Source organism: Bacillus rossius, chromosome 1 (assembly GCF_032445375.1).
Source record: "Bacillus rossius redtenbacheri isolate Brsri chromosome 1, Brsri_v3, whole genome shotgun sequence".
NCBI classification, from domain to species: domain Eukaryota; kingdom Metazoa; phylum Arthropoda; class Insecta; order Phasmatodea; family Bacillidae; genus Bacillus; species Bacillus rossius.
In genome coordinates this window covers 215,120,644-215,144,851 of record NC_086330.1, presented here as the reverse complement: position 1 = coordinate 215,144,851, position 24,208 = coordinate 215,120,644, and the positions used below count along the sequence as shown (strand labels likewise).

General features: G+C 40.3%; 1 protein-coding gene across 1 annotated transcript in view; it reads right to left on the bottom strand.

Annotated features, from left to right (window-relative positions):
* Positions 1-762: 762 nt before the first annotated feature.
* Positions 763-24,208, bottom strand: part of LOC134527278 (uncharacterized) — a 466,201-nt gene continuing 442,755 nt past the window's right edge. The window contains exons 9-10 of the mRNA XM_063359815.1: positions 2,455-2,633; positions 763-1,300 (exon numbers count right to left, since the gene is read on the bottom strand). Of these exons, the coding sequence (XP_063215885.1) occupies positions 1,117-1,300; positions 2,455-2,633 (363 nt within the window). The 3' untranslated portion in view covers positions 763-1,116. The remainder of the gene's footprint in view (positions 1,301-2,454; positions 2,634-24,208) is intronic.

Here is a 24,208-nt window from a genome sequence, read left to right as displayed (position 1 = left end):
GTTCTTATTGAGCGTGTCTTCTCTCTCGTGCTCTACTGCTTGGGGTAGCGAGTCTTTGGTCGGACATAGCAACGATATCCTTTTATTTATATCCATCTGAATTATTTTTGGCAATGATGAAAATGTTTTCGTTAGCAATTAGGTTGTCGGGTATGCTATTATGTCATTTGCGGCATTCCATCTTCGAGCTGTAGTGATTGTCATCTCTATTATTTCCAGCGATGTTCTATCTGTAGACATTTTAATTTAAGGTCACGACTTTGTATGCTCATTGTGTTTGCCTGCTGCATTGCTTGCCTATTAAACCTAACTTTATACTGGGCATGTTGTTGCTGGTTCGTGTTAGGGTATTAAATGTTTAAAATAAGTTTAACTGAATGATGTATGAGTCGCCATATTGCTATTTTATTATATTCACAAGCATGATTCATTGCTTAATGTTAACTTTAATTGATAGTATTTTTCATGTTAAGGAAAAATATATTTAGACGAGGTGTAAATATTCTCTATAGTTATCTATTGTGTTAGTATTCCTATTTCATTGCTTTGTTACCTAGTTATTAAGATTGTAACTTAATATTTTATTTTGGAAATTATGTTCCTGAAAATATTTGTTAACATGAGAGGGGTCTTGACCTTTCTTTCGTCTTCAACTAATAGTTTGCGCCTCATCCCTAGCTTATAGAGGCGTCCAGGAATCGAAATGACAGTAAAATAGCAATAAATCTACTATGTAGGTAAAAATGGAATAAACTAAGATGGTGGTGAGAAAATTATCATTTTAATAGTATTTGTACATAGAAATAAGTTACAAATGATTACAAAATGGCAATTTAATAACTATTTTATTCAATTATGCAACTTGAAGATCACCATGTGATGATGTCGGTGACTAAAATCGGGGTGACATTTAACAAAATGGTAGTACTAATATTTGACTGTTATTTATGAACGTTGCTTATTCTGGCGTATCTGCTGGAGAAGCTGAAGATGTGTCCTGAGTGCAGACAAGCCGTACTTGGCCCAGAGAAATAGCAGCTGATCAGAGATTGCTGTGTGATGAACACTTTGGCAAACAAAACAGTCTCTTTGTTGCGGGAGCCAGCGAGGCAGCGGTTATTTGCCCGCCGGAGTGAACACCTCGTAGTCCAGCACGGAGAAGTTGTAGTCCCCCATGAGGACGGTGCAGGAGGCGTTGTCACCGTCATAGCTGTGCGGCAGGTTGGAGTAGCTGTCCATGTTGGTGTTACAGTTGCTAGCGATCAGCAGGTCTGCCCCCGCCCCGAATATGGGCCCGCAGCTGCAATACACACCACATCGCTAGTTTAAACACTTCAAACCAGTTTACAACGTGACTGTGGAAGTGCTCATGTCGCTCTGAAGATGTTATTTATCATGCCAGCTACAGCATGTTCAGATGTTGTAGCTAAAGGTATCCTTGCTAAAAGGCTGAGAACAGGCGGGGACCATCTAGTCGACAGCCAACTGTTAGCATGCCAGTGGGCTTAACTGCAGTTAAATCTCCTCGGACATCACATTGCTACACTTGTCTTAGATATTAGGGTGGTTCTGTCGAAACACAAAAAGAACTGTGGTCAAAGTGCGTTGATGTGCTCAAATAAATTCTGTCACTAGCAGCCGAATGCCTTAAAAAAAAGGGAATCACACAGCGATAAAAAGTGAGTATCTAAACGGCAGGAATCAGCAAGATGTCTGGTGACATAATGAAGGGTTGTGTTTGAAGTATTGCAGAATTCTAGACAAAGAAACATTCTGACAGCTATTTATAAGTGTGTGTCTTTCCAGGAAAATAATTTGAATAATTTTACTAGAATATAGATACGATTTAATTGTAAAATATTTAAATTGTTGTGAAAAAATTCATGTTAAATTATTATTTTTTTACAAACACTTGGAATACCTAAACACTTTTCTCCAAATATAGCTTCCTGCTTATCTACTTTTTATCACACATTCTGATTCACAGTGTTTCAAGTGATTTTAAAAATTATTAAAAATACAATTTATACTTAATAAATTAAGGACTTTTTAAAAAAATTTTAACATAAGAGCTGTAGAATTTAAAATTTAATTGAATAAGTGCTACTAATTTTTAATGAGTAAAATTCTCAGAAAAAGATAAGAAAATTATTTTAATTAATTGGAAAAAATTAAAAACAAATTGTTTAAAATAAGATTATTACTTCATATTTCTAATTGGCTAATTTGAAAGTGACTAATAGCCAACCAAACCTAAACTTACCCAATTAAGGCATGTCTTATTGGGCTTCATTGTCATTACTTAGCATTAAACAGTGGGTTCCAGTGTTATATATAAATATATAGTTTTTCATTATACTTTATGTTTTTAAAAGACTATGTTGGTTCTAAAAGGTTCTCACAGTAGTACATCTTTGATTTCGCGGTGCAGCTGTGGTCGGCTTGCGTACTCACTCAGGGTGGTAGCAAACAGCAAACATTTTCTTGACGATGTCGTACTTGGTGGGGGGCAGATCCTGGTCATTGGTCAAAGTGAACAGAAATGCCTTGTCCGATGGGATGTAGTGGCCTTTGGTGTTTGTCTTGCCCCAGGGCACATCACTGAAGCCACCGCATATCTCCCCGCGGGCGCCCTGCCACAAACACATAAGTGTTTCTTCCTCCCAGTTTATACTGTCAACACACAGTACTGTGGATGTACACAGAAGTACCCTATTCTTTGCCAATGACTCAAGCGTCACTCTTTCTCAGCACTCACCAAAAATACACAGAGTCAACACAGCTGTTGTGGGGCATGCACTTAATTTAGCTGTTGTGTTCTTGTTTTTAAACTCAAAATTGATGCCATTTTCCCCCAATTTATTCTGTGGCATTTCATTTTCATTCAGTTTATATATTATGTTAATGGCTTCATTTGGGAAACCAGGTTAGTGCAAATTAGTCTCTACTGTCCAGCAAGCAACCATTCAGTGTCTCATCAAAATTGCCACAATAGTCTACATATTCTCATATTGGGAATTTAATCAAGCGTCAGTGCCACTACAGGGAAACCACCCACTCAGTTGTTTTCGACTAGATATTTGTTACACCCATTAGATAATATGTGGGAACTAGAGCAAGAAAACAGGTACAGTGACAGCGCAGCCCAGGCCAAACAATATTTTGAGGAAGCTAGTCATCATTTGAAGAAATATTATAATTGTATGAAAATACACTATTACAGACCCCGTGACCCCGTAACATATAGGGAGGGTGATTTGGTGTTAGTTAGGACACACTTCTGAGTAAGTTCATTGACAAGTTTAGTGGGAAATTGAGGTTGAAGTTTAAAGGTCCATATGAAATTGTTAAGTTTCCTACACCAAACACCCTAACTCTCAGAGACAAAGACAAGCATGTAACCTTCAAGACGCATGTCGATGACAAGAAAGTTTTTAGGAAGTGTTATGATTGAATGTTGCATCGCCAAGTTACTGTGACAGTGAGCAGTTATACCTATATATTGCTTTCTCTAATGTGACTTTGTTTGTCTTGGCCTTGGTGTGAGTCTTTGACCGGCCACTTTAGGATTATACTAGTGTAGAAAGATTTTTTTTAAAAAGGGTGGGGGAGGGATTATTTTTTGGGATTTCTAGTTGCTGCCCACAACTATTTTCTTTCCTGGTTTATACTTGTACCCCCTGATTGGTTCTACTCCCTTCGAACAACCGTGTGCTGCGGGTGGCATATCTTCCAGGCAAGTTATCGCCACTGGTTTCGCGCGCTTCGGCTGAAGCAGTGGAGTGGTAGGGGTGAACATGTGACTATGTGACCACGTGATCGTTCACGTGACTACCAGCCCTCCTTTCGTCTCCGTCGAAGTAGGGTAACTCGGACCTTCTGGGCGATTCGAGGAGTATATATACCCCCGATATAAGTACAGTGCACAGAGAGTACGGGAGGAAGGAGCACGAAGCACACCTCCACGATCCTCGTCCTGCCGCCGCCCAGCCAGACCACCAGGATTATCACTATGCCTAAGGACGCATCAAACATCGAAAGTGGACTTAGTCTCTGGGACTGGTATGCTCAACTTACATGTTACTTTGGAAATCGGACTCAGCCCACTCGCCGAGGAAGGACCCGAAGGCAGTGCTGCAACGAGAGACTTACCGAAAATGTATTTGTCGGCGATTTGATGCGTCAACTCGTAGACCGAGTTGGGGACTCGTCGGGCGAGTTTTATGTGAAAAGTTTCTCTACTGTTTTGGGACCCGTGGAAGGTGGACGCACACGAGGTCCGAAAATTCTCGCCATTAATGTTTCACTTTTTGCTTACTGAGCGAGTACGAGATAGTGAGCAGAAACCCTGAAGGAAATACTTATGGCCTATGTGCATGACTGCGGTGGTTGGTTTGTGGTTGTCATGTCATGGCAGTGTAGTGCTATACCCGACTTTGACTTTCTTCCCGACAGTGACATATAACCGCGTGGCAACTATTAGTAACTATGTGTACAAGTGTTGAGGATGTGCAACAGTAATTTATTTTTTCAAGCCCCCTGGTTTGAGTGTGACAGGGGCGGACGTGCTGGACATGGACGAAGAGGGCAGTGGCCTGTTCTGCACGTCGGGGCAACTCGTTGTTGCTATTTGGAAGCGTGCCATCGAAGTCCGGCTCGAGTGCTGTTGGGGCAGGAGAGTGCTAGTCGGCAGGCGTGTTGGTGGTAGAGACGACTCGACGAGCGAGCCCGGGACAGGACGCCCTACGAACTCTAACGTGAGGGACCAGCCAGTTATCACCCACAGACTCGAGGGGTTTTGTGATTAAAATATTGAAGTTTTAGGCGTTGTACATGCATTCTAAATGATTGAGGTTAGCTGTAATGTTGTAAATAGTTGGTTCAGTTAAATATCATTTTTGTCTTCAAGTTATTTATAACATTTGTTTGCCTCCGATATTTTATTCTTTAAATATTACTCGCTTTGCTTATTCTCATTTAATGTATGCAAGTTTTCTATTTTTTTTTCTGTCTTGCTATTGTAAATATTGGAGGCAATAATTTTTGTGTTAACAGAATAATTCACTTTTTTTCATTTTTGAGAATAATAAGATTTCACTTTTTTTAAAGCTAATGTACGACTTTCTGTTAATAATAAAAATGTTTTTTATTGATAGGCACATGCTCTGCGTGTCTTGAGCAAGTCAAGAAACAAAGAACATGTACACAAGGCCAATTGAGTGCTCGGTCACAAGCCATTTCTTAAGTTTGCTCGAACACAACACTTTCTTGTTTCCCTTCCTGGGGGCAATAATTTCAACAGTCTTTCTTTAGGCACGTCAGGGATTAGTAGTTTATATTGCATTAAGAATTGTTGACTTTGGTTAACTAACTTTTCTTGTACTAAAATTTAGTTTTTAATTTTCTCCTGTACATAAATAAAATCTTTTGCAAATTCATCTACGCACCACTGTTCAAAACTGCTGCAAATAAATGTTTTGAACTAGCATGGCTTGAAAATTAACCTGGGATTGTGGTTTTGATATTTGCCCTATTCAATATTTTGTTTGCTAGGAAAGCACTTTCTACCAAAGGAGCAAAATTGTCCCTTGTAACCAATCTGTAGCCATTATTTTTTCTGCCAGACTGGAAGAATATTTTTCCAAGAATCTAAAATTTAACCGGTCGAAGTATGGGGAGAGTTAGTACAAAGTTATGTCAATTGAAATAGCATACTGACACAGTGTTCTGGGTTTGGTGTTGATGTCGGTGTCCGCCATCGTGGATTTTGACATCACAGTGGCCATCTTGGATGGTCTTTACCTTGACCTTTAACCTTGATCTTCAAAATTTACAAAAAATATGAAAAAATCAGTCAAATTTGAACAAAATTTGCAAAATTAATTGCCAAATATCGTCAAAATGACCAGTTAAAAAAAAAAAAAATTCCGCCAAAAATTTTATAATTTTTTTTTTGAAAATTTTAACATTCCATTTTCAAGCAATAAAAAAAGTAAAAAAAAAATGGATTTAGAAAAATTTAAAAGTATTTTTGCAGTTTTAAAAAAGGAAATTCTCCAAAGTGGCTTGAATTCCTCGTAAACAAGTTACCCAAGCCCCCGATTTCATGCCCGCCAATTTGCCATCAGCTGGAGAAGACCATTATGAAGTTTAACGTTATTGTTGCAATTATCTTTATGTCTGCCATCTTGAAAATCCGGAACTATCATCAGAAAAAAATTGGATAATTTTTAAACTTATAAAATGTTATATAGTAAAAATTTTATGAAAAATTATTCCATCATTTTAAAATTATGACGTCACATCCGCCACCTTGAAAATCCGTAATTTCCAAGCAAGAAAATTGGGAAAAGAGTTAAAATTTATAAAAAAATTCTTAGTAGAATTTTGTTAAAAAAATTAAAAAAGCAAATGGGTGCGAACCCGGCGTGGTCATTCGATTAAACATGGCGACGGATCTTTTCTCCACGGGAGCCACTGGCAGAGTGACTTTCCACCACAAATTCCAAGGTAGATATTACATCAGACAGTACGCCCGGAATCTTGTTCTCTTCTGCTGGAGGCAGCCATCTTTATTCTCGGTACTTGCTACCAGGAGCGTTATTTTCACATAGTGCATACGTCATTTGCCAGAGTGCACAGACGCCATTTTGTTTAGAGTACTCGATACCAGGAGTGTTAGAATCACATAGTACATGTGACAGCTGCTAGAGGATGCCTCTGCCATATTGATTGATAATTTTTTACCTGATAGATTGCCAATCGCCTGGCCATTATGGCATCCACCATCTATTCAGCCATCTTGAAAATCTGTAATTATATATTTAAAAATTCGGAAGAAATTCGAAATATCATCAAAAAAATGAGTTGTTAAAATAATGAAAGATATTATCTACTCGGGTTGATTTTTGCTAATTTATTAAAATTATTAAAAAAAATAGTGACAGATTCATGAAAATAAAAAACAAAATTTTAATTAAGAATATATTATATATTTTAGACAAGAAAAAAAAAACAAGCAAATTACTAGCGTTTGTCGATTTCTGAGATCTTCTAAGAAGGCGAAGCAAGTCCTTTGCATGCCTTGACATGTGTTTTCAGCGAATATCTACATGATAGTCGACTATCCAGGCACGTCACATCAGTGGTCGGCTACCAGTCACATTCAGTTAGTTGTCTAGGATCGTCTGATAGGTTGGACAGATACATCAGTCGGTTGTTCAGGGTAATACGTCAAGTTGGTGGCAAGGTACAACCAAATTTGTTAGCCAGAAAAATCTATTCAGTGGCCACGAACACGCGTCCAATAGGTGGTAAGATGCATCCAGTTGGTAGTTAGTAATGTCTATTTAGTAGCCAGGCACTAATCGGCGGACAGGTACATTCATGTTGTGGCCGACATGTCCATTTATTAGCTAGGCATGACCAGTCAACAACCACGCACGACCAGTTATTAGCTAGACACACCAAATAGGGGGGCAAGGTACGTCCAGTCGGTGGCCAGTCACATTTATTCGAGGGCCAGGAACGTAAGTCCAGAAGTGTCAAAGCATATCCAGTTGATGGTCAAACATGTATTCGGCTGTCAGCTTCATACCGTAGGTGGGAAGACTCATCCAGTCGGTGGCCAAGCATGTCTATTCAGTGGTCAGGCACATCCAATAGTTGGCAAGGTGCGTCCAGTTAGGTACTTCCAGTCTGTGCCCAGACACGTCATTTAGTGGTCAGGAACGCAAGTCCAGTAGGGGGCAAGGTGCGTACAGTCGGTGGCCAGGCATGTCTATTCATTGGTCTGGCATATATTTAGTGGTCAGGCATATTTAGTTTGTTGGGTAGACATTTCTAGTTGGTGGTTAGGTACTTCCAGTCTGTGGTCAAGCTGACACAATCTTTTGGTAACCAGGCACATCTATTTAGTGGACAGGTACATCCAGTAGTTGTTGGCTAGACACCTCCCATCTGTGACCAGGCACGTCAGATATTTTGGACTTACACATTAGTTGGTTGGTCAGGCTAACAAGGCTAGTTGGTGCCTGAACACATCCAGTCGGTCACAATGCATATTCAGTTGGATATACACCTCCATTCTGTGGCCAGGTACATCATATAGGCGACATACATGTCCATTTGGTGGTCAGGCACATACAGTCAGTAGATAACAGGTGTAATATTTCGATACTTGATATACAGTAGAACCTCTGTAAGTCGAACTCAAAGAGAGACGCCAAAAAATTCGAGTTATAGAGTTTTCGACTTATGGAGGATTTCGGTTTAGCGGATTTTGATTCGACATAAAGAGGTCCCAATGATTTACAGTATGTTTCCGCTTTTTCTTGTAACAGTGGTCCACTAACACTGATATTTTGACTCCGACACTAATCAAGCCATTTAAGTAAGCACTTCTCCAAGCCCGGAAATTCTGCGATTCGTCGTATTTTGCAGGACAAACTTTGATAGTTTTTTATTTTTCTCATGATGTCTGATTCATTTTTTGACGTGACAACGTCTAATAAATCGATGAACGCCGGCTGCACGCACGAAAAAGTGTCCCGTTACGCACATTGTTCCGTTACGCGGTGTCCCGTTACTCTCATTGTTCCGTTACGCTGTGTCCCGTTACGCTCATTGTACGCTTGCGCCACATCTATCTCTCTTCCACTCGATTGGCCTATGCGTCCGAGGAGAAGAAAGACAGCGGCAGGACACAACTTACATCTAAACGTGAACTGTTTCGTAGACTGTTTATAAAGTGAAGTGAAATGTTAATGTAGTTTCATTGCTTATTACAACAATTTCGGCGATAACGGTTAATTATTCTTGCATTTTAATCTAATTACTAGTATAATTTCAAGTATTTATTCTTTTATTATTAAAATAAAAATGATTCAATTTTATTCATAACAGTATGCAATCATTTCATCAGTGTTTTGTTATGACGTTGTCACGTTAAACTATCGTCCGTAAACCGACTTTACAGACAACAAATTTTTTATTATTGTTGACAGAGTACTCATTGGCAGGCCTAATTGTTCAGCAACATCTTTATTCTTTTGACAGCTCTTCACAGCTTCGAGCACTTCCAATTTTTCAGCGAGACTCAAAGTTTTCATTTAACGTTTCACAGCTCTCATGTTTTAACAATTTTATATGTAAACGGTTGTACAAATTGTTGTGTAGCAGTCGTAACAGTCGACAACAAATGACTTGCTTCGCTAAAGTTCAAATGAAATAAAAAAAAATAAAAATAAAATTAAACACTTGACACCAAGCAAGCAAACACCTGAGTCATAAATTAGTGGCAATCCTTTTTATTGTATACACCTAAATTGATTTCTAAGAAACAATGGCGTACTTACACTGTCGACAAATTCTTAAAATAGGTAACTTATTTTTCTTCGAACTATAGAGGTAATAAGATTCAAATAATCGTGTTGTAAATGTCGTAAAATAAAACATTGCTATGTTCGAGATACAGAGGTCCAATTTAATTTTTCGAGTTATGGAGGGAAAATCTGTACCAAAATGGCTTGGAGAGACTAACTTATTATTTCGACTAATAGAGGGTTGAAATTTGGATCAACGGAGGTTTTGGGGCTTGAATGGAAGGGAACACAACATTTCTTCGATTTTGGGAGGTTTTTGACTTATCGAGGTTCGACTTAAAGAGGTTCTACTGTATTACCTTTAAAACAAGTCATGTACAATGTCAATCATGTAGACAAAGCGTCTCCCAACTAAGATGTATTTTTCGTCGATACTCGCGAAGAAATTTAAACAGATCATGTACAATGCCAGACGTGTAGGCCATGCATCTCCGGACCGAGATGTATTTTCGATTGATATTCGGCGAACATTTTAAATAGGCCATGTTGAACGTCAGGCTTAAAGACCAGGCATCTCTTAACCACAGGCCAATCATGTCCTGTTTACAGACCTACGATGAAAATTCATCAAAAAAGAAGCACTTTTAATGAAAAGGAAGGTCATTTGGAAGAAAATTTAACTTGGTAAAATACGAAATCATCACAGGGATACGATTTCATCAGAGGGATACGATCTCATCAGAAGGATACGATCTGCACAGTATGATACGATGCTAATAAGTTCACTTCGTACATTTAACGAATATTGAGTACATTTAAATGAACAATATTTTTGTAGGATACGATTCTATCTGTATCATACGATCGCCAATACACAGTAAAATTCCAACTTCTCCAACTTTCTTTGGATTCAACTTCTTCAAACCATTTGAGTAGTGTGTAATAGTTCCTCCGAGCCCAGGCGCCAGGCGGTGGATTGTGATAGTCGGTCCACCATCTTGGATTGTGATGTCACGGCGGCCATCTTGGATGACCATGACTTTGACCCCGGAGGCCATTTTGGACCCGCCATTTTGGATGACGTCATTTTGTTTTCTCGAACTTTCAGACATTTTGTTTTCCGCCATTTTGAAATATGACGTCACCATTGCAATTTCCGTTACGCCCACCATCTTTAACTTTTTTATTTATTATCCGATTTTAATGAAAAAAAATTAAAATTAAAAAAAATTCAAATAACAACATTTTAATAATAAATATTTAAAAAACAAACATTTACTACACGGACCTTGGAGTCCTCAGTTCGAACCCGACGAGGTAAAAAAAAATTAAAAAATGGCGACAGGCTCCTTCCTCAATGGCGGCAGTAGGCAGACTGACTCCCCCCACCACTTTTTTTCATAGCAAATATATCTTCTACCCCCCTCCCTCACCCCTCCCCCCCAACCAAATTTTTTTTAAATATTTTTTTTATCGTAAAAAAACAACCACCAAACCTACTGCTGCTGTTCTCCCACCCCTCCAAGAAAAAAAAATGTTCACCCCTCCCTCTCTCTACCGTCATTCCCACTCCTACGCTCCTCCTCCCCCCTAATTTTTTTTAGGGTATAAATACTAATTGTAGGACCCGGGAAGCCTTCAGTTACCTGCAGTCCGTCTCCTTATTGCCAGCATCGAGGTCCTTGTAACAGCTAACATGTCATCGAAAAAATTAATCGACGACCCATGGATGCTGGAGTCCTCTACGTGCATACGCATGGACGATATGAGCGGCAAAGAAGACGAGGAAACATACCTTCACAACTGGTATGCCATCGAGTGCTGCAGACGACAGGGACGTCGCTTGTCGCGAGACGAGCCATGGGGTCGATCCCCCGAACATGACCCCTCACCAGTAGAGTCTGCCGTCAAGTGTTTGGAGAGACGAGCTCTCGTCAGTTCGAGAACCATGGACCATCAAGTGAGGCGACATCGTCCCACACAACCATTGCTGGTGCTGCCCGAGAGCCTGCTACATCTCGTGACGGATCACCATCTTTGTCATCTCCCACACCGTCGAGACCATTAACGCCACTATCGTCAATTACATCACGCCGAATGTCAAATTCTGCAATGTCTACACCGTCGCCATCGCTACCGCTAAATCGTCCCGTGTCGAAGTGTACGGAAAGCCATCGCTCCATACTAGAGTCCACAGAAGAACAGTGATCTGCGTGACGACAAGTATAGCCTGAAATATTTACAGTGTTAAAGTTTTGTCTCCCCTTGTTGCATCAGTTATTGTTCCGTAGCTATATCAAAACTATTATGTGAACCAGGTGTGAACTAACTAACCATAACCATCAATGACTTAAAATTACGTGTTATATTTTTATCGCCCATAACAATTTATATGTGGTGTGTAAGACTATAAAGAAAATATACAAGCAGAACTATATGTAATGAACTACACTTCAACATTGTAATGCGTCCTCTGTATACGTCTGGTACCGGACGGGGAATTGATGGAAATAAAATAAATCCAATGTATGTGTGTATGTTATATTAATCCGCCATCACTATACTAAATTAAAGTTTAAAAAAAACATTAAATATTCTAGTTTCACGTGAAATAATATTAGTTAAAAAAAAAGTAGCAGGGAAAATTTCCAATATAATAGTTATTTACATTTATAAAAAAGCTGATATTTAAAATAATAATGTGTTACATTTATAAAAAAAAGTTGATATTTAAAAAAATACTGCGCTACTTGTATAAAAAAGTGATATTTAAAATAAAAAATTTCCTCATTTATTAAAAAGTTTATAATTAAAAAAAAATCTACGTGAATACAGTTGGCCAGTGCAGGAAGAGGAAACGGATATATATCACGCCGCCACCAGGTGATGACCACGAGGCACGTGCGTGTGCGTCTTAGGCGGAAGGGGGAAAAATTTGCAAGCGCATGTCCGCTCACCGGCGGAAGCGCTAGCCCCGCCTCCGCCAGGACCGCTTGTTGGGGGAAATCTACCTTCAGTCCTCCGTTGGACGCAACAGGGAGCGCTGCGCGGAAGACGCTGCTCCGGACATGCACACAATTCACAGTAATATAAACTCAAATTAATTTACACGCTAAATTTAATTTACACACAAATTGTAGTTACAAAAAATATTAACAAACTATTACACATAAATTCAATTTACAAAAAAAAAATTAATGTTTCCAAATATCTTTTTCGTCAATCCACGAGTCTAACTCTGGTCCATGATGCATCCAGCGTATCAAGGCCCTACTTCTCTTGCGTTTTAACACTTTTTCAACGAGAAAAGTGTCTGGAAATTTAGTTTTCATGATCTCTTCTCCATAAAATGCCCCTGTTATATGTTTCCCCTTCAGATGCTCGAGATAATAAGTACGTGGATATGTATTTTTTTATTCTACATACACGAAAAAGTTCACCAGTCCAATTCCCCTTGTAAGATCTGTGAAAAATTCCACGGTTTTTCGAAATTCGCACAATGTCGCCGATATTCGCTTTTTTCTTTCACGAATCTAGTATATTCGTCTTGGAGTACACGGTTAGAAGCAGACGATTATTCTTGACATCTTTCGTCTTTAATTTCGTAGTAGAATGCACAGTAGAATTGTATTCCCGTACAAGTTTAGGAAGTAAATTCAGCCACTTGTAATTTCCGTTTGCTGTAAAATTCCTGTACAGTTTATTCTTTATCGTTCGAATCACACGTTCTGCTATTGATTCTTTGACACCGCTAAACGTAGAGTAGTGATTGATGTCAAACTTTTTCATCAGTGCCTTGAATGATGCATTGAAGAATTCTTTCCCGTCGTCCATCTGCAGTATCGAAGGTCTTCGTTTCTGTTTCAAAATATCCGACATAGCACTCGTAACTTCCACAGCGGTTTTCCGTTTTAAGGGTCTAGCCCACAGGAACTCTGAATAAGTGTCTATGACTATGAGAACGTACCTGTACCCCTTGCTCACACGTGAATATTCACTCATTTCGAGCAGATCAAACTGCCAATTATTGTACAATCCTTTGATTTTGATTTGTCGACGCGGATAATTACGTCTCGCAGGCGCGTTTAGTTCGCGTGCAATACCAGATCGACTCATTGTATGTATTCAGCTTCCCGTAATTCTTTTATAATGGAAGCGATTTCGTTGGTGTGTGAATTATTTCCCACACTCTGAGATGCCTGGAGCAGTCTAAGTTGAGCAACTAATTCATTGGGGTTGTCCCAATACTGCAAATCAATTTTGCTATTCGTGTCGAGTTTATAAAGTCCGGACCCTTCCACGTATAAAAAAAGACTAGCTATCAAAGGATATTTCACATGTTCATAATCTTTGAATCGACCCGATTTCGAGTCACTTTTTGCATAAACAGCGTTGGAAGCTTCTAGCAATCTTCTATATTTTCGCAAATCCATCTCTGAATACCGTCACGGTTTTTTACGAAACAAAAGTTGACATAATCCACGAGTAAGTTTTATCACCTCTTTCCCACATTCAATATTATCGTCGGACACGAAATGAACCTCTTTCGAACCAAGGACCCACTTAAGGCCTCGCTTGTGCACTCCATACATCACGTCGCTGTTTCGTGGCACAGAGGAGGCTAGGTATTCGCTGGCGAGAGGACCGACTTCGAAACTTTTTTTGTTTCGAGGTTTCTTCCTAAGAATTCGACCGAAATGAACTTCGTCTTCGCTAGTAGAAACGTTGGAATTATCTGTTAATTGTGGTCTCCGCTTTCGTTTGCCCGTAGTGGTAGTTTGTGGCTCTTCTTTTATTTCAATTTTAGTTGGTTTCTCGTTTTCGACGACCCCTCGCCTGGAAATGAAACTATCGAGACGGGCACTCAAGGGCCTCAATTTTTCCTCTCTTCGAACCTCGTCGCTTAATCTGTGTTGCTTGGCAAGCAGGTATTTTGCACGAATGGCTTCGATGACATCATGCAGTTGCTTAACCAAATCGGTTTTAACATCCATAGTGTTTATTTTGAAACACCTTTAGACACCAGGCGCGAATTAAGTTTGGACAGAAGTGGCTTTAGCTGATCACGCCTTTGTGCATTTGAAACTTCGATCATGTCTCGAATTCGTGTATCAGAGGCCTGCACGCGCCGGTCTATGGCTACAAGGTACACTATTATTTCGTCTTTTGCACGTTTTAGTTCTTGGCCGAGTAGCGAAATGTATTTACGTATTTCAGCATCGTGGTTCACGGCGCATAGCTGGGTACTTGGAGCTCGACTGCTACGACCAAATTTAGAAATGCTATGATTCATGTTTGACGATAAACTGGTCGAAGCATTGTCTGTACCTGCCCTTATATAGAGGCCAGTCTTTGACTATAACTATGAATCCGTGCTCGTCTTTCCAACACAAGGAACACATGTCTTTGAATTCCTGAAACATCATGTCGGTGTTTACATGGTCGTCGTAGGCGTGACGCAAATTAAGTTCGTCCATGCGAAACAAAACTAGGACATTCGCATTATCTCGTAGGAGATGTTTGGGTATTCTACTGTACGTCTGACACAGGTACCTATATGCAGTCTACCTTGGCGTGCCTGCCCATGGAAATGTACTCTTGTATTATGCCTTGCTTCTCACAAGCAACATCATCGAAAACAAACACGGAATCAGGCTTTACTTCGTCGGTAGACACCACATCGGTATTAGCGCTAAACGGAAAATACTCCAGACCATCCACCGAGCGTAGAACAGTGGCCAAGCGCTGGTAATTTGGCTGTTGAAACGACTTGGAATACAAGTAAACGTTCTCGAACCGAAGACCGTTTGGTTCCTCCAGTAAACTCAGTAGAACGCACGTCTTGCCACAGTTTGACGGTCCTACTATGATGCAACGTACGGTGGACGGTAATAATACGCCATGACGTGATTCGCAACCGCTAGTTTCATCGTCCTGCGTAATGCACACTGGCAAACAAACATCTTGCTTGACGACTTGCATTGTACTAACAATCATCCTATAAGAACAATCGTATTTATTGATTTAAGGTCAGTTGTATGTAATGCCTCGAAGAGGTAAGAACAAAACACACATCGGCGTGGGACTCGTAAACTCACTGATAAACAATCTACCTTTTGAGCTACACATTCCCGGCTAGAGATTTTGCGGCCCCGGCACTAAACTAGCGAAAAGGTTAGCTCGCGGTGACGTGAGCATTAATTCACTGGACGAAAAGTGCAAAGAACACGATATCGCCTACTCGCGCAGCAAGGATCTGGAATCCAGGCACCGGGCCGACGAGATATTGGCACAGGAAGCTGAAAAAATAAGCAAATCGCCGCATGCGGGACTCGGAGAGAAAATCGCAGCTTGGGGCGTATCTAAAATCATGAAGGCAAAGACGAAATTTGGAATGGGGTGGTGCCCGCTATAGGTGCACTAGGCGGGATCGCAGCAGCCGCTTCCAACATTACTAGGGCCGTGAATACGTCCAAGAACCAGCGAAAGCAGTTGGAGGAAGCACGTAGACATAATGCAAGCATGGAAGCCATTGCCATGGGTGAAAAAAACGGCGCAGGACTGTACTTACGTCCTCACAAATCAGGCCGAGGCATGAAAAAGAAACGAAAATCCTAAGTTCTCTGCCGAAACGTCCGCTCATCAATGTAGATTTAATAAAGTACGCACGCAAACTTAAAATACCACATTTCCACGGCGTGTTTATGCGAGACACTTTGCCCAGCAAACCAAAAACCAACGAAAGCGCCATAATTAATTTAGACACGTCGGCAGGTCACGGCATGCACTGGGTGGCGTACATAAAGTCTGGAAAAATGGCCGAGTACTACAACAGTTTCGGTAATTTGAGACCTCCGCCTGAACTTAGGCGGTACCTGGGCAGGACCACTACATTGTTCTACAATTATGAAATGGAACAGAAGCCTAATCAAACAAACTGCGGTCACTTGTGCTTGAGATTCCTTAGTATAAAATAAATGAACAGTAGCGAAAATAAATCAGCCATGTCCGTAACACTGTTATTGTCAGGTCGTAGCACCCAGCTACGAGCCACATTCTACCCGCCACTGGACGTGGGTCTTGGGCATTACTGCCACGATGAGAAATTACCAGTCTCTAACACCGAACGACCTGAGCGCAACCAAAATTGCGGGTTTTGGAATGGAACCCGATTTCAAAATTCCCATTTATGAATCTGGAAAATTCAAAGTTAGCATACCACTTTCGATGCTTCTCGGCTTCACGGAGGATAAGAAAATATTGACTCAAGCCCGCCAAGAACTCGTGTTAATTCTAGCGACATCGCACCTGAATGCCGTCGTGGGAGCACCCGGAAACGACCCCCCGCCGGTCGCAGTCGCCGTCACGCGCACCGAGTGGTTTGTTCCTCACATAACCGTCAGCACGAAAGAAAGGCTCAGACTTTTAAGTTACGTCAAAAAAGACAAGACGGTCGAAATGGCTTTCAGGAGCTGGAATCTCGTAACTTGCCCCTTACTGGCCCAGAATAGATGCAATCACTGGGTCGTCAAGACGTCGAGCAGTACAGAAAAACCGAGATATATAATAGCTTTGCAGAAAGACAGACAAATGAACTTGAAAGCCGACAGGTCGGTGTTTGACCACTGTTTTATGGAAAACGTAAAAATATTTTTAAACAGCGAAAGCTACCCATACATGGACATGAACATTGATTTTGAAAATGGCGGTATTTCCTTGCCGTATCACATGTACACGCAGTTCCAATCTTCGTACCACGGACGAGAATCGCACCCAATCCTGAGTCCAGTCACATACAAATCATTGGCTCCGCTAATCGTATTTTATGTGAGCAATCAAGACGAATCGATTCGCTGTTCTATGATTGATTGCCGATTGGAAAATTTCCACGAAAAATTATGTACCGCCACTCACAACGGCGTTTTGTCTGATCCTACACGACAGAGTAATTATCTACGATGCGTTTTCAGGTCTCGTGAAAATATTGAGCTAGATATAAATAAGACTGCATGTATCATTTCATCATCAGTTGGTGTCAGGATGTACTGTAACATGCAAGGTTTCCACAGCCAAAATGTCTTTGTTCTCAAAGGAATTGCCGTCACCTCCGGAGACAAGACTCGAACCCGCAGCTTCCGACCCCGTATCCTTGGAGATAACTAGACGAAAAAAGTAAACGTACGAATGAATGGTTATGTAAATATTATCACGGACTAGAGTGGGACGAAGGAAAAATCCCATACCACCAAGTGAAAAACACACTTCAAGATTAACTAGTTCAAAACGAAACAATTTACGTTGCCGGACCTGAACAGAGGAAATGGCTACGAGATCTGTGTGAAGCTCCTGTTGAAATTGTAGATTTGCAGGATGAATATGGCTGTCCTTCCCTGTGCAAGCTTAGTGCATTATACGACGTGCAGCCACGTGACACGTTTGAACGTGTCTGTGCCTGTACAAACTCGCAGTTAATGCAGAAATGGCACACACAGTGTTAGTAGGAGCCTTCTTATATAAATGTCGTACATCCGTTCGTGCCTTCAGTTGTCGTTCGACCTGTAAGAAGATGTTTACGTTTCATCCTACTAACGTGTACGTAAGCGTACGACCTAGCTTCAGCAGTGTCGAGTACAGCTACTGGGATGCCGGGTATCTACGTACATATACAGAAACCTGTGAAGGAGGCGCTCAGCATTGGCGGTTTGCGCACTTTCCTGTGTCCAACGAACCGACTCAGAATCTATTAGATTGTTGTGAACCTGGAAACTGTGTCGTCTGTCACATGAGACCGCACACAATCCTTCCTGCTAGCATCGCTGAGGTAGAAGAATCGTTTGCACGTGCAACACCAAACATGAGCCTGTTGCAACCTGTTGCGACCTGTGATGCTTATACGCAGACGTCCAAACAACGTGCGTCTCGTCATCAAAGTTCAGGCAGTGAATCTGTCCCAACTAGCACTGAGCCAAAGCCAAGGCGCAGAAATGGTAACAGACGCCATCGACCATGTCTCACTAGAGAGGACGACATCGCAGAAGATGACCAGCTGGAAACCTGTGTTCCTGATCCCGTGACCTGCGAACCAGTTGGAACCGGAGTCGACGAGGAAGTTCGTGCCGCATTAAAGACTCTGCTTGCGAAAATGCTTAATTCCTTAACCTAACATGCATTTGTGTAATTTTTATAAATAAATGTGTAAAACTTGAACTCGTGTGATTTTTTTATTTCTTTAATTTTTAGGTACCCAATAAAAAATTAATTTTAGAGACAATATTTTGACTCATGCAGTATTCCAGTAGCCGCGGGTATATAAGTGAGGTTCAGACGAGTGGTCCCTCAGTTCACCTCTGGTCGCGGTGCAGTACGGACCTGCTCTCTTCAGTAAGTTTCACGAGATTTAGTTACTGCACCAATGTCGACCGGGATAGACTGTTTAACGTCAGCAGCAGGGACCTCGATGACAGCAACGATGATGGAGTCGGAGATTCCGATACCGGCTGCAGAGGAGACCACGACATCGGAGAGCTCAATGGCTGCGGTGTCGACAGCTGCGGAGATCCCGATACCGACTACAGAGGACACTTCAATTAATGAAGAGTATTCAATACGTTAGTGCAAATACTGTGGCGTATCATTTACTATCACTACAAGCGCGCGCAGACATGAAAGAAGCAGTTATCCGAATAATTTACTGAAAAGAATACAATTTCAGTGCAATAAGTGCGGTAAACTAATTTCACGTCTCGATAGCTTACATCGACATTATATAAAATGCTCCGAGACAGTTAAGTGCAAGTATAATGAAAATGGTTATTGTTTTGACTCATGTGTTGAACCAGTTAATGAGAATATATTAGTGAGACCCTGGTGATATGAACTTAAGTCCGTCTCTGGCTGCGGTGATGAACGGATCGGATAGTCAGACTTGAATAATAGACCAGTATCTAGGTATTCTTGAGAACTAGATGGCATCATTACCAGTACCAACACCGACCTGGATCGAAGGTTTACCATTATCAGTGCAGAGCCCGATTACAACGTCGTCTACAGCTACACCTACTCTCTCAACACAGCAGGAGATCTCGACGCGTACAACATCTTCCGCAGAGCAGGCCTCAAAGGCTTCCGAAGTTAACATGTCAGCAGTGTTACAATGGTTGTCAACAGTTCCAGTGTAATTGATAAAGGAAGGAGAAACCAACGGTGTTCCATCACCCAACTGTACGTACTGTGACAAGATCAAAAATTTGAAATTACATGATTATGTAATACACAATTGTAGTAATAACTCTGAACGCGTTTAATATCAGTGCAACAGGTGTTTAAGCAAGTTTATACACTATGGAAGATTAAAACGACACCTCAGGAATTGTGATAGACTGGTTGTACATTCATCAGAATCAAGCTGTATATTTTGTAACAAAACATAAGCAACTATTCAAATTGCAAAACGACATGAAATATATCACTGAACTTTTAATGAAGTCTATAATTCGGCTTTGTGTGAAAATTGTAGTGTACCATGATGTCGACCTGATAGACTGAATAGACATTTCAAGTCATGTAAAGGGCTTAGTCCATACAATAAGAAGACTGTTTGAATCGAGAAATCCACAAGACTTTGGTACTTTGTCTGTATTTTTTTTGTACTTGACGAAGGTAACACACGAACATAAAAACATAAAAACAGTGACTCTCTCTAAAACAATAATACAATAAAACAATAAAAAAATATGGTTTTCTGTAAAGTCGGTTCACGGACGATAGTTTAACGTGACAACGTCATAACAAAACTGATGAAATGATTGATCCAGAAGAAAATGAAATATAATATTCGGCCTGAGACTGAGCCGTAATATTTTTTTGCAACCAAACCATTTAGGCATTAAAAATATTATATTCTTTGAGGAAGAAATTTTTTTAAAATTTTTCTATCTTTTGTATGATAAAATCTACCTCTGCATACTTTTATGAATAAAATTGAATCATTTTTATTGAATTATCACTATTTTGTATGGATACAAAGAAGGAGTGAAATAAAATCTACAATATAATTAATAAATTTACTTTTATTTGCATTCATTAATTCAAATATATTTATTACTGTTGAAGTGTCGTGCGCGCTGCATTTATTTTTACAAGTACATACCGCACAGCCAGAGGCCATATTGGAAACAATTGCTTCAGATGTTATAAATTAATAATATTCCACGCACGATATTTGTTTGAATTTCTTTTAACTAGCATATTCTCTGTTGGACTCGAAATATTTACACGCTCGTGGGCTCATAACTATAATACGGTGTGTGATTTAGTTGATCAAATAATAACTCATGACAAATAATTACCAATGTCAAACTAAAGCGTGAAAAGTATCATAACAGCAATAAATATTTAGTTACACAGCTAAAACAATACTCATACAACACTGTTTAAATATACTGATTTACACTAGTATTTAAAATAATACGTACTTGTAAGAACGCCATTTCTTTGCGAATATACTCGCGTGGCGCGGTGCACAACAATAACCTCGAACCCCGCTATGTTGTCATCTGCTCCAAGCCGTGTGTGGCGACATGCCCAGGCGTGATCCAACCGGCGCGACCCACCTATTCCTGCAGCATGACGGGGTGAAACCTGAGCAGTACGCCGCCACGTGCCGGCCGAGTTCTCTGTACCATCCGCAACATACCAGAGAGATGCCACACATGCGTAAACAGGACACTTCCTTGAGTGGGACATCCGTAGTGGGACAATTTTTCTTTCGTGCAGCCAGCGTTTATCGATTTATTAGACGTTGTCACGTCAAATAAGATTAAATAATCAGACGATTACTTTGTCTATAAACCACTGAGACAATATCATGCTAGACAAACTTCCTAAGCCTTGATGTCTAGCAAAGCCTTCTTTCTCTTTGGATCGTATCTTGCATTTCACATAAAATTTGGTTGTCTGTAAAGTCAGTTTTCGGACGATAGTTTAACGTGACGTCATAAAAAAACATTGACGAAATCGGCGCAAGCGTACAATGAGCGTAACGGGACACAGCGTAACGGGACAATGTGCGTAACGGGACACTTTTTCATGCGTGCAGCCGGCGTTCATCGATTTATTAGACTTTGTCACGTCAAAAAATAAATAATATATACCTCAACATAACACATCGCAAAATATGTTGGCAGAATAGGAAATACTAACAAAAAGTTTTTTATGCACAATTAAATTAACTCTCACTTCTGAATGCAGGTTTTCCTTCCAGTTGGAGGTTTCAAACTCGTAGCCTCGTAGCCTCGTAGTCTCATAGCCTTGTACTATTCTCAAAGCCTTGTAATATTGTAGACATTTAGCCTTGTAGCCATGTAGACTGGTAGTAAGTAGGAGCATTGTAGAATTAATAACCTTGTAGCCTCGTAACCTTATAGCCAAATATTGTTGGAGCTGTTGGAGCCTCGTAGCCTCATAGTTTCGTAATTATGTCGCCTTGTAGTCTTGTAACCTTGTATTCTCGTAACCACGTAGTCATGTAGCTTCGTAGTCTTGTATATTTATAGCATCTTAGTCTCGCAACCACATAAACTTGTTACCCCGAAGTCTTGTAGTCCTACAGTTCCATATACACGTAGCATCATAGTACTGAAGTCATTTTGCCAACTAGTCTAATAGTTCTGTAACATAGAAGTCTTGAAGTCTTGTAGCATTGTAGACTTGTAGCTTGATAGCCTCGTAGCATTGTAGCCTCGTATCCATGTATACCTGTAGCCATAAATACTTCTAGCCATGTAGCATCGTAGCCATGTAGCATTGTATATTTGTAACTAAATGTTTTTGAAGAAGTTGGTGCCGAAGTCAGTTGGATCAGTTGGCGATCGTATTATACAGATATGATCGTACCCTACAAAAATATTGTTCATGTTAATGTACCCAATATTCGTTAAATGTATGTAGTGAACTTATTAGCATCGTATCATACTGTAGAGATCGTATCCTTCTGATGAGATCGTATCCCTCTCATGAAATCGTATACATCTGATGAGACCGTATTTTACTATTATAAATATACTTCCATATGGCCGCCTTTTTCATTATAAGTGCTTTTTTTCTACTAATGTGCATCGTCATTTATAAGGACAAGATTTGCCTGTGGTTAAGAGATGCCTGGTCTTTAAGCCTGACGTTCAACATGGCCTATTTAAAATGTTCGCCGAATATAGATGGAAAATACATCTCGGTCCGGAGATGCATGGCCTACACGTCTGGCATTGTACATGATCTGTTTAAATTTCTTCGCGAGTATCGACGAAAAATACCTCTTGGTTGGGAGACGCTTTGTCTACATGACTGACATTGTACATGACTTGTTTTAAAGGTAATATATCAAGTATCGAAATATTACACCTGTTGGCTACTGACTATATGTGCTGACCACCAAATGGACACGCCTGTTCAACTTATATGATATGCCTGGCCACAGAATGGAGGTGTATAGCAAACTGAATATGCATTGTGACTGACTGGATGTGTCCGACCACCAACTAGCCTTTTTAGCCTGACCAACCAACTAATGTGTAAGTCCAACATATCTGACGTGCCTGGCCACAGATTGCAGGTGTCTAGTCAACAACTACTGGATTTACCTGGTCACTAAATATATATGCCTGGCTACCAACAGATCGTGTTAGCCTGACCACAGACTGGTAGTACCTAACCACCAACTGGACATGTCTATCCAACAAACTAAATATGCCTAACCACTAATTATATGCCTGGCCAATGAATAAACATACCTGGCCACCGACTGGACGCGCCTTGCCACCTACTGGTCGTACGTTCCTGGCCACTGATTAGATGTGCCTTGGCACCGACTGGACGTACCCTTCCACCAACATTATGTGTATTGCCAACAAAGTTTCGTGCCTGGTCCCTAACTCGACTTTCCTATTAGATAACTGGACATGTCGGCTACAACTGAATGTACTTTGAAGCAAAATACGTGCCTGGCTACTGAACAGACATACCTTTCTAGAAACTGAATATGTCTTACCACCTACAGGTCGTGTGTTTCTGGAAACTGAATATAATTGCCTAACTACTGACTGGGAATATTTTACCACCTATTTGACGTGTTAGCCTGAACAACAGACTGATATATCTATCGAATCTGTATGACGTAGCTAAAATAACATACTGGATGTTGGCCACCAACTGGATGTGACTGGACACTGATTTGACGTGCCTGGTTAATCTACTGTCATGTTTATCTGCCCTGTAAATACATGTCAAGGTCTGCAAAGGTCTTGCCTCGCCTTCTAAAGAGATTGTAGAAATTGACAAATTTTTGTAATTTGCTTGTTTCTATTGTTCTTGTAGAAATTAGATAATATTTTTATTTTTATTGTTTTATTTCTCGTTGCTGTCTTTTTATTAATTTTTTCCCCACTAGTCAAGGACTGACCCAAAGATCGAATCAATCATTATTTGAACAAAATATTTTTTGTTGATTTTTCGAATTTTTTTTCCGAATTTTTAGCTTTATAATTACAGATTTTCAAGATGGTGACCAAGACGGCTGACAAGATGGCGGATGCCATGTGGCCAAGCAATTGGCACTCTGTCGGTTAAAAATGAAAATCAATATGGCGGAGGTGTCTTGTAGTAGATGTCATATTTATGTACCTACTACTAGCCGAACCCGCCCGCTTCGCTGGACGTGAAATAAGGTAACTGCATTGAAGGCAAATAATTAAGTAATGACTGTTATACGCAAGAACCCATTAAAATTCGTATAGTAGTTGTGTAGAACACCGCGTATAAACAGACAGACGCACAGAAAAAGAACTACTGTTTTATTATAGTAAGATAGATAGATTATTCTTACATGTTCG